General features: G+C 52.8%; 8 protein-coding genes across 8 annotated transcripts; 4 read left to right on the top strand and 4 right to left on the bottom strand.

Moving 5' to 3' along the window:
• Positions 1–96: 96 nt before the first annotated feature.
• QC762_505160 (uncharacterized protein) lies at positions 97–2,639 on the top strand. The gene is made up of 4 exons (XM_062890943.1): positions 97–426; positions 481–792; positions 861–1,727; positions 1,921–2,639. Exons 1-3 carry the CDS (start codon positions 311–313, stop codon positions 1,612–1,614), a joined length of 1,182 nt encoding a protein of 393 aa, XP_062742087.1. The 5' UTR covers positions 97–310; the 3' UTR covers positions 1,615–1,727; positions 1,921–2,639.
• Positions 2,640–2,926: 287 nt separating this feature from the next.
• On the bottom strand, positions 2,927–4,240 carry QC762_505170 (uncharacterized protein; the record flags this gene model as incomplete). The annotated part of the gene is made up of 3 exons (XM_062890944.1): positions 3,786–4,240; positions 3,673–3,715; positions 2,927–3,631 (listed from the first exon to the last, which is right to left on the bottom strand). Exons 1-3 carry the CDS (start codon positions 4,076–4,078, stop codon positions 2,927–2,929), a joined length of 1,041 nt encoding a protein of 346 aa, XP_062742088.1. The 5' UTR covers positions 4,079–4,240.
• Positions 4,241–4,555: 315 nt separating this feature from the next.
• On the top strand, positions 4,556–7,651 carry QC762_505180 (uncharacterized protein). The gene is made up of 3 exons (XM_062890945.1): positions 4,556–5,711; positions 5,770–6,294; positions 6,362–7,651. The coding sequence occupies exons 1-3, from the start codon at positions 5,495–5,497 to the stop codon at positions 7,552–7,554; spliced, it is 1,935 nt and encodes a 644-aa protein (XP_062742089.1). The 5' UTR covers positions 4,556–5,494; the 3' UTR covers positions 7,555–7,651.
• On the bottom strand, positions 7,630–10,030 carry QC762_505190 (uncharacterized protein). Its single transcript, XM_062890946.1, has 2 exons — positions 8,192–10,030; positions 7,630–8,129 (listed from the first exon to the last, which is right to left on the bottom strand). The coding sequence occupies exons 1-2, from the start codon at positions 9,163–9,165 to the stop codon at positions 8,063–8,065; spliced, it is 1,041 nt and encodes a 346-aa protein (XP_062742090.1). The 5' UTR covers positions 9,166–10,030; the 3' UTR covers positions 7,630–8,062.
• On the top strand, positions 9,691–10,450 carry APC11 (ubiquitin-protein ligase Anaphase Promoting Complex). The gene is made up of 4 exons (XM_062890947.1): positions 9,691–9,914; positions 9,981–10,012; positions 10,073–10,136; positions 10,189–10,450. Exons 1-4 carry the CDS (start codon positions 9,773–9,775, stop codon positions 10,254–10,256), a joined length of 306 nt encoding a protein of 101 aa, XP_062742091.1. The 5' UTR covers positions 9,691–9,772; the 3' UTR covers positions 10,257–10,450.
• A 439-nt stretch (positions 10,451–10,889) lies between these two features.
• QC762_505210 (uncharacterized protein) lies at positions 10,890–11,816 on the top strand (the record flags this gene model as incomplete). Its single annotated transcript, XM_062890948.1, has 1 exon — positions 10,890–11,816. One exon carries the CDS (start codon positions 10,890–10,892, stop codon positions 11,814–11,816), a length of 927 nt encoding a protein of 308 aa, XP_062742092.1.
• Positions 11,817–11,975: 159 nt separating this feature from the next.
• Positions 11,976–14,806, bottom strand: QC762_505220 (uncharacterized protein). Its single transcript, XM_062890949.1, has 5 exons — positions 14,347–14,806; positions 13,852–14,301; positions 13,547–13,676; positions 12,735–13,481; positions 11,976–12,669 (listed from the first exon to the last, which is right to left on the bottom strand). Exons 2-5 carry the CDS (start codon positions 13,855–13,857, stop codon positions 12,344–12,346), a joined length of 1,209 nt encoding a protein of 402 aa, XP_062742093.1. The 5' UTR covers positions 13,858–14,301; positions 14,347–14,806; the 3' UTR covers positions 11,976–12,343.
• Positions 14,807–14,977: 171 nt separating this feature from the next.
• QC762_505230 (uncharacterized protein) lies at positions 14,978–16,277 on the bottom strand (the record flags this gene model as incomplete). The annotated part of the gene is made up of 2 exons (XM_062890950.1): positions 14,978–16,062; positions 16,126–16,277. The coding sequence occupies 2 exons, from the start codon at positions 16,275–16,277 to the stop codon at positions 15,207–15,209; spliced, it is 1,008 nt and encodes a 335-aa protein (XP_062742094.1). The 3' UTR covers positions 14,978–15,206.
• Between the last annotated feature and the right edge of the window lie 69 nt (positions 16,278–16,346).

Raw genomic sequence — 16,346 nt, forward strand, 5'->3', positions numbered from 1 at the left:
AACGCTGGCTTGGCATTCTGTGTGGAGTCTGGGGTTCAGTGGGAGTCCAAAGCAAGCACAGACCAGTTTGCGACATGAGGAGGGGGCTGTTGATTTCGTCACTGCTGTCCTGGACCAAGTTTCCCTCTTTGCCTTTCCGCCTCTCATCCAACGACCAGTAGCTGCCGTCCCACGCGGCACATGAAGCATATATGGGAAAGACAACCTACCTCTAGCTAGCAATGTAGTATCTTCCCCAATACAACACCTGCCTCGTTCCTCTCAATATCACCTTCCATCCCAGTCGCCAACTCCAGTTCCAGAACTGAGAATGAACGTGGGCAAAATGAAAACCAGCTGGTACATTTTCTTGTGTTGCCTATCTTTCGCAATGGCGCTGAATCTGACAGCCAAGCGGCCTTTGAGATGCATCATGTACTACACCGGGTATGTCCCCCATTGACAACCTAGACTCTATCAACCAACTAACCGTTTGATCAGTCAACATCCAGTCACGCCTCCAATCGATCAATTAAAGCACGTTACCCATGTTGCTGTTGCCTTCATGAGTCCCGGGGTCTTCAACGAGCCGGGCCGGATGGATTGGCCCTTGTGGACCACAGTGGAAGATGTCAGGAAGAAATTCCCCAAGGAGGCAAAGGTGCTGATCGCAATTGGCGGTTGGGGCGATACTATCGGCTTTTCAGTGGCCGCTCTCTCAGACGAGACACGGAAAACATTTGCTGAGAATGTGGCAAGCATGGTGAGGGTGACTGAGGCTGATGGTGTCGATATCGATTGGGAATATCCAGGGTAAGCCTTAGTCCCATCATTACACAGTTGGACTCAAGTTCGTCTGACACTGCAGTCAACGTCTACAGAGGCAACGGTGAAGATTACAAACAGGTTCCCAACACATCGAAATCCTGGGAAATTCAGGCCTATCCCCTTCTCCTTGCCGAATTGCGAGCTGCCTTGGGACCAAACGTCATCATCTCGGCAGCTGTACCGGGCCTCGAACGCGACATGCTTGCTTTTACCAGAGAAACCGTCCCTAGAATCATGAGGCACCTTGACTTTCTCAATGTCATGACTTATGATCTGATGAACCGTCGTGACACCGTGACGAAGCACCACACCGGCATAGACCTCAGTCTCAAGGCTCTCGACGCCTACATCGCAGCCGGAGCCGCACCCCAGGAGCTCAACCTGGGCTTTGCGTTTTACGTGAAGTATTTCCGCACCCTACACGAAAAGTGTCTGGATGATCCGATTGGGTGTCCTACCGTCCTTCTTGAGGATCCGTCAACCGGCGCGGATCTTGGACAGGCGGGGGCATTTTCATGGCACGATGCTGTGCCTGAGGATGTGGCAAATTCCTTTACAAGGGCGATCGGTAAGGGGAGGTATGATGGGAAACAGGGAGGGTATTACTACTGGGATGAAGAGGAGGATATTTGGTGGACCTTCGACACGGCCGAGGCCATCAAGAGGAAGCTTCCAGTTCTCGTGGACAAGAAGAGACTCGGAGGAGTGTTTGCTTGGGGCCTAGGAGAGGATGCGCCTGTTTACGAGCGCTTGGCGGCCGTCAATGAGGAGTTGGATAAACGATTGGAAATCAAGGATGAGCTTTAAGTTCGGTATCCTGAAGATACGAGAATGGGGACGCTGATTGTCATTCTGGCTGATGAGACTATTTTAAAACCCAATTGCTCAAGAAAAGCGCATTATGTCGCGCTGGATGACAAGTACGTTGATCTATTCAGAGCTGTCTTGACAATGCAGTTTCATCATCGCTAAGATTAGCGATGACTCCCACCCGGTTTGCCAGACCCTATTCCTCTCCTCATCAGGAACAAGTCGAGGCAGATGCACAACGCAGCCAAGAGCAGCGGCAGAGCAACTATCCACAGCATAACCACGCTAACCCTCTCTTCCCAGTGAACCTGCCTTCCGCTAAACGCTCGGCTTCCATTCACAGAGGCTCCATCCACAACATGTTGTGACTCTTCATCTCCCTGGTACTCATGATCTTCGATATCAGTACTCGGGTCGGAACCACGGCGTGCGTCGAAAGTGTGATAGTTCACATGTTCATTCTGGTGAAGTGGCAACGGGGGCTCCACATGATCTTTGTTGTTGTTATCTCTGGGCCAGTTTGGCACGGGTGGAATAACAGGCATCAAACTGCCTCGAACGACGGTATCCTGCCGTTTATTTTTCAAATTAGCAGAGATCAAGCAAGGAGAGGGAAAATCGAAACGTACGGCCAAGAAGGGGTCCTCTGAGAGGATGTCAACAGAGCGAACTATCCTGCTATGGTCGGATTCATGGTCGGAAGAAGAGGTGGATAAAGCAATGGAAGTAGAGCAGGAGGCAGATTCAGAAGGTGACTGCATCTTTTTTAGCAGCTTCTAGTTGCGAGGTCACGGTTCACCTGTTCTTGTATGGGTGATGTATTGAATGTTTGTAGTTTGGGTGAGATAATGGCAATGGGTGATTTCAAAAGAACCGAGGTGCTCTGTTGCACAGACCGGCAACGCAAAAAGCAACAGTCATAAAGAGTGGATGAATTACAATAAACAGAGCATGTTGTGTTTGGAAGACAACAGGTCTCTGACAAAAGAAGCACCTGCACACCCACATAAACCCAACACCGCACTTGTAAAAATTGTAAGCAAGAATGAGAACACGGACACTATCATCATCTATAGTCATTCAACAATAATAAGGCCACGAGACACTGGGAAGATGAGTACGGGAAATACCGGGCTGGCAACAGTATGACGGACACACGAGCCCGGAAGTGAATGATTGATTCCGCTGTGCAATGTCCTACTTGAACTATCTTTCTTGGAGCAAAGCCAATAAAGATGTCATCTTCTCCGCCCTCTGTCCCTTCATAAGCCTTACCACAATCAAGCACCATCCCACCCTGGTATGGAACTCAGGATTCGTTGGTCGGGGGATCTAGGGTCTGGATAATCCATTTGATTAGCCAGTTTGCAATGCCCAAGCTGTTGTGTTCCAGCATGAGCAGATGACCATTGCCATAGAGCCCAAAGTCTTCAGGGAGCTTGAGGTGCGAGACAGGCACGCCAGCCTGACGAAGAAAAGCAACGGTGGCATAGTCATATGCAGTATGGAAACTTGAGCCAGCTGTGACCATGCATTGTGGAATGTCTTTGAGGTTTGGTAACTTGCGAACTGGGCCGTTTGCTTCGTCCTGGAGGTAGCACTCAGTTCTCGTGAGTGGGTCCACCGACCTGACAAATGGTATCGGCTGAAATCTTTCATGTTTGGGAATTTCATCGATATATGCAGCGTCCTGAAGAAGCTCTTCAAAGCTACTGGGGAAGAGAGGCGGAGGGACAAATCCCATAGGGATGTCGGATAGCCCGTATGGTCGAGTGCATGGGAAGGGGAGGCTCTGGTGATCCGGAAAACGCGGCTTGAATATTTGCTTTCCACCATCGTTAACCCATCCATTGGTGAATGGTGGACCGGTTGGCTCGATAGCAACTATGGCAGCAACCAGATGGGGTGCCTGATCAGCTGCTAGCCATGAGATTGTTGCACCGCTCCCATGACCAACTAGGATTGCCGGGCTTGGAAATTTCTCCAAGAAACGCATCAGGGACCGGACGCCACTCTATTGCTGCTCCTGTGGGTCAAGATACTCCGGTACCATACGCGCGTAGGTCCTTTCAAATATCGGGTCTCCTGGTTCGCCAGTCTGTGAGCATATTGTTGGTCAGCTTTGATGGACCGGTATTGGGCTCCCTGGGACCTGAGAAGATACATACCCCGTCCCACATGCAGTGGGACTGTACAGACGGCCAATATACTTCGTGTGATTGGCTCCGGGGAGCTGTGTAGTATCTCTGAAGCTTGTCTTTAGACAGGGTTTAGGTGACGCATCCAAAAGATTCATGGCCAGCTGGTTGCTCTTGGTGGCCGCAGCCATGGAAAGGGCGATTGAGTACAAAAATGAAAAATCCGGCCGCGCAGAAATGGAAGGCCCATCCAGGCTCGCCATTAGCTTTCCACCCCCAAATGTCTCCAGTTTGGTGATCACCGTGCACAAACACAACTGCATTGTAGTATTTGACTGCTTGCGGGGGGAATATCACAGCTCCAATCTTTCCCGCGCGTGTGGAATCGGCTTCCAAGGTCGATACTCCCATTATAAAGTATCAGTGATTGCTACTCAAAGAAGCGAGGTATGAAGATGCGAGATGGTGCGTCAACGTTTGAAGAATGAGAATAAAAGTTACTTAACAGCTTAGCCATGCCTGAGCTCTCTATTTGAAGTTGGAGAAATGACGTTCCAGGAAGTTAAGTTGGCAGGAACAAAGGCACAAGTGGCAGATACTGGGCCAGGAGCAACTGAGCGTCTCCCGCCTTCACACAATGAAATTTGGAATCCTGACAATTTATGAAAACATAACACTCCTGTGCCTTTCTTTGGAATTGAAAACAAATTAATAGTCATCCAACGGCTGTCTCTCCGAGTCTGAAGCCAGTGGGCTGACCATTTGAAAACCCATTCAACAATCCTCTAGGTACCTATCTACTTAGGCAAGGTCGGAGTGCACAAGCAGCCCGTCATTGATTTCGTTGGTCCCAATAGACTGGTTTGATATGCCCATTGTTCAGGGGACTCCAAATGAGCCGCATGTTCTAACTATGCTAGTATCATTGCCAGTCTCCAGTAGCCAAACCAATACCCCCACCCCATTTGAAGCTTTTGACATCAAAATTGACAACCACCCCAGAATGATCTGGAAATATCAACAGCCAAGCCCCCAACGTACCAGGGCAGAGCGCGCATCACACCATCCCCATCTCCACATCGACTGTCGACATGGTTGGGTACCCCGGACTCTGCCACGTTTTCCAAGACTGTTTAGCCCTGCCGAGAACATGCACCGAACCCACCCCTGTTGTGGACAGAAAGGTACCACTCACAACTTCATCTTGCTTTCTCAAGGCGCCCGACCGACATCGAAACAACAGGTAGGTATGGAGACATGATCGATATGTCCCTGAATAGAGATACTTAGTAGGTTCTTCAATGGCTCAAGATGCATAGCAAAGCACCTCAGCAATCCCTATCTTTTTGTTCACGATGTGACCCCCGAAGGTGTGCTACGCCGCAAACCGGCAACCGGCTGCCGGGGTTAGGTCCCGCACCACCACCCGAGCCTCCCGATAGGCTCGGCTTGACCTACCGAGATTGGCGGCCGAAACTGATACACCCCATGCCAACATCGTGGGAAAATCCACTGTTTGGTCCCCTAATTTGGTAAAGACCTTCCCCTATCTTGGGGGTCAGCTCCACGAGAGGTGACACTGGAGTGGCATACATAATGCGTGCCATTCCCGGTGCACCATGTCGAGGCAGGCTGGAGATAGTCCTTCCGTCTGTACACCACCCACACTCCTTTGAAACAGCTTTGCCCATTCACAGTCACTCCTTTATCTGATTTTCTCTCAATTTTTGGTTGTGAACATGCGGTTCCTCCGCAACGACGTCGTCGCAGCCGTGCTGCTCTTGGCGCCCTTTTCGTTGGCTGCCCCTACCGAGTATAGCAAGAAGCTGCCTCAGTTCGCTACCATCATCAACCGTCGCCAGCTCAATGCCAACAACGCTACCTATGATTTCATCATCGCGGGTGGCGGTATTGCTGGCCTGACCCTTGCCGACCGCCTGACTGAGGACCCGAATGGTGTGTTGTCCGGACTTCTGTCTTGTCTCGCTATGGTCTTCTAACATCACCTTTACAGTCAAGGTCCTCGTCATTGAGGCTGGGCCCATCGACCCCGGTCTTGAGGGTATCCAGGTGCCTGGCTCATTCTCGCCTTGGTATTATTTCTGGCCGAATCTCTTGACCGTCCCTCAGACAGCTCTGAACAACAGAGTGATCGGGACAGTCAGCGGTCAGGTCCTTGGTGGTGGAAGTGCGATCAATGCCATGGTTTATGTGAGAGGTGACGCAGACGATTACGACGCCTGGGGTTTCATGCAGCGCCGTGGCAACTCTTCGTTTTACGGCAACTCTTCAGTGAGCTCGAGCATGAGCTGGAACACTATGCTGCCTTACTTCCTGAAGAGCGAGAACTTCACAGCACCCGATGCCGCTTATGCGCTGGAGGCCAACATCACTTGGAACCCCGCTGTTCGAGGTACCTCGGGCCCTCTCAAGTACACCTACCCTCCTTACTATTTCCCCGGCGCCGCCAACTGGTGGAATGCCGCGCAGTCGGTGGGACTTCCTCCCGTCGATGACCCTCTGTCTGGAATCAAGAATGGTAAGTCCGTTCAGCTGTTGTCTGGTTGCAAAACATACCCAAAAGTGAACTAACGCCGTCTTCCCAGGTATTTTCCCCATTCCGTCAGTACTCGATGCGGATACCATGACCAGGAATTACGCCAAGATCAACCACCATGACAGGGTCAAGCAAGCCCGTCCTAACTACCACGTCCTCGCTGGCAACATTGTCGGCAAGGTCCTTTTCGATCCTAGCTGCAAGAAGGCCATCGGCGTGGAGTATCTCCCGACAAGCGGCGGGGCGGCCACCAACGTCTTTGCCTCCAAGGAAGTCATCCTTGCTGCCGGCGGCATCAACACCCCCAAGATCTTACAGCTTTCTGGCATCGGCCCCAAGAAGCTCCTCGACAAGTTCGGCATCAAGGTGGTCTCCAACCTGCCCGGTGTAGGCCAGAATCTCCAAGATCAGCCCACTCTCACCGTCCCTTACACCTTTACAAACAACCTCACACCCAACTCGGGTTCTCTTATGGCCAATGCCACATACAATGCCGAGCAGCGTGCTCTTTACGATACTGAGCGCAAGGGTGCATACACCATCATCAGTTCTCTCTCCACCAACATCGGCCAACTCTCCCTCAAGCAGGCCACCTCCGACTACCAGGCCATCATCGCCGCCGCCCGCGCCGCCAACCCTGCCGACTCTCTGCCCGCTGATGTCGATGCTACCGTTCTTGCCGGCTACCGGGTCCAGCGCGAGGCCATCCTCAACCAGTTCAAGGGCGACGTCGGCGTTGGAAACCTTCACTGGGGCACCTCCGACAACGCGCTCGTCTACCATCTCAAGCCCCTCAGCCGCGGCACCGTCGAGATTGTCACCACCGACCCTCTCGTCAACCCCGCGATTGACCACCGCACAGCTACCGACCCTATCGACTTTGCCGTCTACACTGCCCTCTTCCGCAAGAACAGGGAGCTGTTTGCCGCCCCTGACATGCAGGTTCTCGGCCCTGCCGAGGGCGCCCCTTTTGCCGCTGCCACGACTAACGAGGAGATCATCGAGGTCATGCGTGACCAGATCAACCCCTCGAATGCTCACCAGTGCTGCACTGCCGCCATGTTGCCCAAGTCCCTCGGCGGTGTTGTCAACAGCGAGCAGAAGGTTTACGGCGTCTCGCGTCTCAGAGTCGCTGACATTTCGTTCTGGCCCATGCAGACTGCTGGTTCTCCTCTGGGGACCATGTATGCGGCCGGTGAGAGGCTTGCTGACATGGTCAAGGCCGAGTATGGTCTTGCGTAAGTTGTCCTTGTGTAAAAGTAGTGGGAAGGGAGATTTTTTGTACATCAAGCTATAGAAATGAATAGATCGTAAACCAGCCCGTCGTTTTCCAACCCCGCCTTTCAGCAGACCTTGACACGGCAACTTTGCAACAGAGTACTCTCTAGGACATTCGCAAAGGTAACAAGAACGTGTGAGGCTAGGATTCATTGCTGTTGTCATATTGCTTAGGTGCGTACCAAATGCCTGCGGTTGTACAGTCTCCATACACCCCCCAAACGCCGTTAATGCCGCCGCCCACCACCGCCACCCCTGATCTGTGTAACATCTGTAATGCGTAGATTACTACTACCCCGCGAACACAGCCCAGCCCTCGCTCCGTTTGTGTCCACAAAGGTGTTTCTTGTTGAAATGCGAGGAAAGGCCAGAAGCTCGCATGGTCGGTTTGAATAACTGATCATGTACAATAAATATGGGATTCAGTGAGCAGTGATTTCTAAGTTGGGGTTGCTGTCATAGCAGTGCTGTATCACTCGCTGTGTTGCTCCACGGTGCGAATCAGCGAATCCGAGGGCTTCACTCTCTGGGCCCACTCCCTGCGACGTCAAAGTTAGCAACATCAACCAATTAACGAATACACCTCGGGCAAGAAACTCACGTCCAACTCCCGTCGTAGACCTTCCTTGTCTCTGGAGAGCCATACTGGGCCTCGTTGAGCGCCGTCTCGAGCACACATGCTGTCACTCCCGTGCCACAACTGGAGATGATGGGTTTTGCCGGGTCAACACCCTTTTCCTTGAAGACCTGCTTCAGCTTGTCTACAGGAAGGAAGGCCTTGGTCTGGGGATCCAAGACAGCGTCAAAGGGAATGTTGATAGAGCCGGGCATGTGTCCCGAAGAAAGCCCCGGTCTTGGCTCAGGGTCCCTGCCGGACCAACGGCCATATGATCTCGCATCCAGAATTTGGACGCCCTCAGCGCCCTCCTTGTTGTAATCAAGAGCTACCTCTCGCACATCCTCAAAGTGTGCCACTTTCGCTTCGTCCATTTCGGGGATGGGGTACGTGCCGCACTCGACAGTCCATACATTCCCCGACTCAGTTGGCAGACCCTGTTCTACCCATAACCTGAAGTTGTTCAAAATATGCACCCGTGGGTGGCCGAACGTCTTCAATGTCCAGCCGACTCGGGGCGCACTGAAGATTCCCAGCTCCTTGCTATCGTATACAACCACTGTGTCCTCGTGCCGGATGCCCAGCTCGCTCATGGCCGCAGCGAAGCCTTTTGGGGTTGGGAGCATGTGTGGGTATTCGCTGTGCTTGTCGATCACCTTGTCCAAATCAAAGAACCGGGCTTTTGGAATTCGCTTCTCTCGAAAGACGTCGATACCTGTCCAGCCTTCCGGGTCGTTTGGCAGAAACCACGAGGCACACAGAGGAATAACGCGGGGCTCGGACGAGATGGGCGAAGGAGGGGCCTTCTTGAGGGCTTCGGCAAGTTCTTGGGGAGTCACAAGATAACTGGAAAAAGACCGGCGCACCCCCGCGGCTTTGGCGGCTGGCTGACGAAGTTGCTGCGAGCCAGATCGAGGCAGCGAAACCCGTAAAGGGCGAAGTATAAAGAGAGAAGCCATGGTGGCAGTGTCAATTGGTGCAGTTGCGGAGGATTGGTCTGGTTCTCTGGAGGGGGAGATTTGTGCTTGTAGTTGGAGATGTTTGAGCACGATAAGCGAGCGCCAAGCAGCTGCTTGAACACTCGAACGATGCCGGGCTTTTGGCTCGTTTCTGTTCCCGAGAAACTGCTAGGATTCCCTGCACCCGTAGCCGTGACGGGGCCAGGAGGGACGACTGGTTTCCAAGGACAGGCGTTGTCTTGGAGAAAGACAAGTGGGAGAGATGCGTGGTGACGACCCTAGGATTCTGTAGGTGCGGGGTCCAGGACTTTGTTCTTTGTCGTTGAAAGCTGCTTGGGGGGAAGAGGTGGTCGGGGATTTGGAGAGGGAAACTTTTGAAATTCCTGGGGAGGGTCGAGGAGCTTGGGCCACAGCAAGCGCCCAATTACGCCATGACCCACTAACACTTGGCTGCCGTTGCAGGGAGAACTGATAACGGCGGCGCCAGCACCTCTCCCGCTCTCAACATCGGATGAGAGACTCCATAGACACTCCAACAGAGACTACCAACAACTAAAACAACCCTATAAACCACCAGATTGTTAGACTCGCCGGAAATCTGCCAGCGATGAAGGTCAAGATCAAGAGGTGGAACGCGGTCGCGACATGGCGATGGGATCTTCCCGAAGATGATCTTTGCGGTATCTGCCAGAACCCCTTTGACAACACATGCCCTGCCTGCAAATATCCCGGCGATGACTGCATCCTTTGTGAGTTCCACACAGCCTGCGGCTATCAGCTGAATGGCGTTTGTTGACTTACTGTGTAACCCAAAGTATCTGGAAAATGCGGACACAACTTTCACATGGTGAGCAGATGGAGAAGCATTCCTGAATGGAGCCGGCGGTTGTACTGATATTGCTTGCAGCACTGCATTCTGGAGTGGATGAAGCAAGACTCAGCCAAGGGACAATGTCCGATGTGCCGACAGAGTAAGCCCGTGGGTTGCCCTTTCTTGCAGCAATTTGTCTAACATCATGGTAGGGTTTGAATGGGCCGACCAAACGAACCAGACGATGAGGGATGCAGCACAGGCTTTGGCCAGTGTGTAGGTTATCGATTTGTCGGTGCCATGCTAAGTATTACCTTGGGGCATTTTGCATTGGGCGGCGTTTAAGAGGAAGTACTTCTATATGGTTTTCATGCTTTCTTCCTCGCCGGTAACATGTACATATATTTACATCCATTACGGGGTGAGGCTGATAAACTCCTATCATCCCAAGAATACACTGTTTTCAGCTGCCCCCAGACGAGGCGGGCGGGTGGGCCGTCCATCGCCCCGTTTTCAGCTGGTACCCTTGACTTAGCGTCACATGCTTGATCACCGGATAGGCGTGCGTCCAGGTCGGTAGATAAGATAAAGGGAATGCGGCGATCTCGTTGACAGCTCCAACTGCCTGCATTGCCATTGCTGCATAGGTCCAACCCGCAAAGCCAACCTTGGTCTTGTCACCCATCTGTCACCCAGGATTGACCAGTAGCGTTGTGTTTGCTTTTCTGTTGAATACTCCGCGTGATGGATTGAGGTTCTGCCTAGGCGTCTCAAGGCTGCCCATTTCCCCTAACCTGGTCTTCGCAAGCAATATGCCACACCGAAACGCGCTTTCTCTATCTCTCCATCAATTCCCGCTCGCTGTTAGATTCCCATCTAGCCTACCAAGCCAGAACTATAGGCAAAATCAGCCATGACCAGTCCCGCTTTCGAACGACCCAGCTCCGCTGCTGCAGGTTACCACGCCTCTTCCATCCCCCCGAGCCCGCGTCCATCTGTCACTGGCAGGGCCAGCAGATCCAGTCTACGTCGCGACCGGGATAGCCATGATTCTGGCGCCTATCCACGGCCTGCGTCTGCAGCTCTCTCACATGGGACATCTCATGATGAACCCATGTACCGTCCGCCATCCTCCTCCTCTCCGCCACAACCGCAGCCTGCGCCCCAACCGACATTCTCCCCGCCCTTTGTGCTCCTCACTTCCACCTCGCATGCTTCGAGCAGGCAGACCATTCACCATCCGGCGGTTCGGTACATTTTTGCCGATGACGATCCAGAGATCTTGTCTGCCGAGCTGACGCAGTACCACTACACAAAACAAGACGGCAGCGAGGATAAAACTGGTTCCGGTCACCGTGCCGTCATCATAGATATGGATCAACGAGAGGGCGATATTGGGTTTGAAGTAGCCTGGGCAAGCAGCCTATCGCCTGACTGGGCTGTCACATCAGCAAGCATGGCCAAGATGGACGGCGGCGGCGGGGGACTGGTATTAAAGGTAGAAGGAATGAGCCTCGAGCCGCCCATATCTTTGGCCGCTTCATCAACAACTGGAAAAATGCAGGCTTCTGAAGTTGGTGATATGCACTCTTCCGGTGCGAGCGGTGAAGGGCAGCAACGCCGTCCCCAGCCAAAACGAAGCCCATCATCGTCAGATGAATATGCAGCGTTGCTCCAGGACTTTGAGAAGCGGATGGCGGTTCTACGGAAGGTGGCTGAGGTGGGTGCCGAGAGACAGCGAATAATGCGGGAGCATGATCATGGTGACATGGCTCCTGAGGTCTCAGCGGGCCATCAATTTACTCCTACAGTTGAGGGCTCAGACCGCTTGCAAGATTGAGACGAGAGAAATACGAGCGTTTGTAGCTACCGGCTTTTCTGGAGCTGTCATATGGCTTGGGCTCGTCATCAGTTTGAAATGGCATGGCCGTTTGCCAGTCATCATCGGAATCGGCGTACGGGGGCCGTTCGGCATTATTTTATATGGGCGCATTAATAGTCCGGTAATCAATACGAAAAAAAGTGTATTAAACCCCTTTGCTATGCTATGACAAAGCATTGGCTTCAAAAGCTATCGTAACCAATGCCATTTTACCTTGGTATCCCATAACGACACAGACTGTGCTAACGACCTATACTCCTCCCTGGAAACAAAACAAATGTATACAGAATCAAGGACAATCCATGCCCCTGGTTTATAACGAGAACCCACCCGGTACCGATTACGACATGCAAATGACAAGCCAACAAGCTTTCCAGGCGCCTCGGCGCAGCTCATCACCAACACAAACATGGATGCGTTTGGGTTGAGGACTTGTTAACAAGTCATCTTCCTATTATTTATGAATTGAGGGCTTGAGAACCCTTTCAAGAGCCATCAGATCCCACATCCCACTCAACAACAAATCGCTTGTGCATGGGTTGATCTGGCACTCTGTTTAGCCGCCTCCTCGAGATCTGCGAGAGTTGACCGCTTGGGTCGCCAGCGAGTTTGACGGCACGAGCATCGTTCATATGAAGATCATCGAAAACGTTTCGTTCAAAGATGCTTCGTTTCTGTTCGGCAGCCGGAGTAGGGGCAGGAGTAGGAGCAGGGGCAGGGGCGGCGGCCGGAGTGGCCGGAGCTGGGGCTGGCTGTCTTGTTATCATCACATAGGCCACGACAGCCACAACGATAATGACAATAATGGCGACTAGTCACTCTTGTCAGCACCAAACTATCACCAAGGGGGCATGTTTTTCAGGGGTGGCAACGTACCGCAGATGCCGAGGCAAATCCACTTCTTTTTGCGCGTTTTCCTGGCGGTTGTTACGGCCACCACGAGCTCGTCATTCGCCTTGACCATATCCTCTGCGGCCTGCTCAGCGTGCTGGTCGATCTGCATGACGACCGCTTCTTGCTTCACCAGCAACTCTTGCATCTCCTCCATGAGCTCCACAAGCTCGTTCAACCTCTTCTCCACTTCCAGCATCTCCTGGTGGCGCTGCCGCACTGCTGCCAGGACAGAGCTCGCCTGACCGGAGCGGTTGCTTTGCATAAGTGCCTGCGAGAAGACGGCGGGCTCGCTGTCCACCATCCGGCGCATCTCAGCGTCGCTGATGTCTCCCTTTACGATGCGGATTTGACGTTCTGTCTGATCTCGTATCCTCTTCCTGTTCTCGCCCTCCAGCGACTGGAATTTTTGAATGGCAGCCTGTACCTGTCGCTCGACCAGCCCGACCTGCCTGTTGTTGCCCCCTAGCTGGTGGTCGTCGGTCTTGACGTCCCGAACACGGTCCTTCAGCGCCCTGAACCGGTCCATGATGTTTGCCGTTAGAGTATCGATTTCATCTCGGATGGCCCCTTGGTTTGTCGCACCCGATAGCTTTACCTGGAGATTGGAAAACTTGTCTAGAAGGGCTTCGAGGCTGCGAACATCGTTGCTGATTTCGGAGCATTTTTGGAGGATCGAACTCTGGGTTGGTCTAGAGGAGGATGTGGGGAGCGAGTTCATCTCGACGTTGGCTATCGCGCCTTGGGGTTTAGAAAATCAACTTGTCCAGCAATGGTCGTAGCTGCTCAGAACTCACCCGCATTACGGTCGTCGAAAGGATTGCTGTAGCCGCTGGGGCTATTTCCTCCACCATATCCGCCCTGGCCGTAGCCGCCGCCGCCACCACCTTGATTATAGGGGTTGTTGTTTGGGTTGTACCCTGCGTACTGAAAACAAGCAGTTTGGTCAGCAATCTGTCTCAACAGCAGTAAGGAACTGCAAAGAATGTTTCAGGGGCCCAGTGCTTGGCATACTCAACCACGAGGGCATATGAGACATGGAGAGTTCATAGAGCATCGGTTCCCAAGTTCATAAATGGCAAAAGTGACAGCATATACTCACACTCATGTTGTTTGTTGTGGGAGCGCGAAGAGCCTGCTCGCAAGGGCTATGGGGAAAGTGGAGGGGGAGGGGAGCGCGGTGAGAGGCGCTCGGTACCCTATTCGCGAGTGTAATGAGGTTGGGTGTGGTGTGGTGTTGACGGTGGTAGTAGTCTATGTAGGATGATATTGCTGGCACAAAAGAACCGCGCTGGAGGAGAGGGTATCGAGATCGCGAAAATGAACAGGGAAAACACAAGCGCCAAAAATTGAAAAGAAGTTCAAACAGGGGACAAAAAACGGCGGTGGGCACGGCTGTGTTAATGAATGGTAGCTTTTTCTGGCGAAGGCCATCAGACACCAGAGGAATCTCAGGAGGTCGGCCCAAACGAGGTTAGCGGGTTTGTGGCGCGGTCTCACGTTTGCTCGCAGAACAGCCGCTCGCTCGCGTCGGGATCATTGAACCCCTGCTCTGGAACTGTTAAAGGTTGCAGTGGATCCTACACCGAGTATCTACCTTTGCCATGTTCCTTTCTCGCAACGGCAATTGTATGAATATGCAGGGGATGATTAGTGGAATAGGCTGTATGTAATAACCAGCACCAGATGTCCCGGACGGCCATTCCCCAGGTCAAGGTCTGAATCGAGTGCGAATCACGGTCAACGACTGGGTCTCGATTCTCGAGGGGATCACCGGTGAAGTGGGTCGCTGATTTGAAGCGCTTGGCTGGTTACGAAGAGCCGTCTTGGCAAGAAGCTGCTTAAATCCAACGCAGGCCGGGGCAGGCTCGGCAGCAAAAACCGTTTCAGAACGGCGATCGTCAGGCACGTTCAATCGTCAAACAGACATCTGCCCCGTGCTCAGTATGAAAGCGACGACAATGTCACTGTCTTGTCATGGCTCTTTTGCTGTCCAACCCCTCCAACGAAGCCGTCATCATTCCTTTGATGCTTATCCCAACAGAGCACGCTTCTCGAACCCAACTATAAACACCTGCATGCTGCACGACTCAGCCCCAACTATGGCGTGGGCGGCTCAGTGCCGTTACCCCACCGCGGGGAAAGGAATGGGGAGTGTACAGCACAAGGCCCTCTTGAGGACCGCCGCTTGGGCTCGGGGCCTGGTGTGCGGGAAACAGTCAAGACATCGTGGCCAGGGCGGCCGAGTTTGGGCCTCTTCTATCGGCACCTTTTCGGGTTGCTGCAACATCACAAGCATCTTCTGGCGTACAGACCGAATCTCAATTTACGAAACATGCCTCTGTCAGTAGCTGCAAACATCTAGCTGATTAAACCACCAAACTAATTCCCGCCGCTCTGTAAAGCATCCCAAACCATGCCCAGCCAAGAACCGGTGCCCCCTTTCTCAACGTCAAGTCAGACTACCGCATAAGCAGAGGCATAGCTGACGCTGAAGTCGAAGCTCTTCTTCACCAAATTGCTTCTCTGGTACTGCACAAATTTGAACTTTCCTTTTCCATCGACGGCTTCCAAGGCTGCCATGATTACACCAATTGGATGCCTGCCGCAGACAGTGTTGTGGCTATCCTGAACCACCTTGTAGAATTCACTATGCTCACCAGACTCCACGGCATCCATGGCCAACTGGTCCAGCACTTTGATGACATCGTGGATCTCAGGCTCTTCAGAACTGATGCCGAGTTTGCTCCAATCTGGCGGGGTGACGTTCAGGACTTCGTGCCGCACACCCTTGGACCGTGGCGCGTCCATGTCACGAATCGCACCGTCAGAAAAATGAGGTCGGTAGCTGAATCGGGATCCCCAGTGACAGAAATCGGACGAGACGATCCAGGCTGTGGTGGGGTCCTTCAGGTACGAGGACAGCAACTTTCCAAAGGCCTTTTCTTCTTCGGCAGATCCATCGCCCACGAGTATCGGAACTATGGGCGGGTACTTTGTGCTGTCGTCTCCGAAGGTCTGCTGAAGTCTCTTCCAGAGGAATGGAACGTGCATTTCCAGAGAATGTTCATCGACGTCTCGGCGGGCGGGTATATCGGTGAACTTGCCCGTTTCCCTCAGCTCGTTTACCGTGTTCCTATCCACCACGAGGTCCCCAAAGGGTGTTGCATATTTGCTGAATGTGGTTAATGCGCATCCGCGAAGATAATATGTGTGGGACGGTCCGAGAATGAAGACCCGTTTCGCCGCTCTGAGGTCGAGAGCCTTGTAGGCCCAGGCTGCGCAAGGCCCAGAATATGAATAGCCGGCATGGCTTCGAATCAAAGTCAGCATATTGAATCATCTCTCACAAGACACCGGGCTGTTTCTCGCTTACGGAGCTATAATCACTCGGGCGCCAGGCACAGGGAGACCATGGTCATCCAGCTGGTCAGGCACACGGCTTAGGAACCCGTCGAGTTGCGATGACAACTCCTTCTCATCATCATCGTACCAGGATCCAGCATGGCTAGCATCCCGTGTGGCCATGTTTGTCTGGGGGCTGAGTTTCAAAGGAACTTTGAAAATAACACAAAGAATCTGAGCTGGTTATCTGAA

The sequence above is a fragment of the Podospora pseudocomata genome, chromosome 5 (genome assembly GCF_035222375.1).
Source record: "Podospora pseudocomata strain CBS 415.72m chromosome 5, whole genome shotgun sequence".
Taxonomy (NCBI): Eukaryota; Fungi; Ascomycota; class Sordariomycetes; order Sordariales; family Podosporaceae; genus Podospora; species Podospora pseudocomata.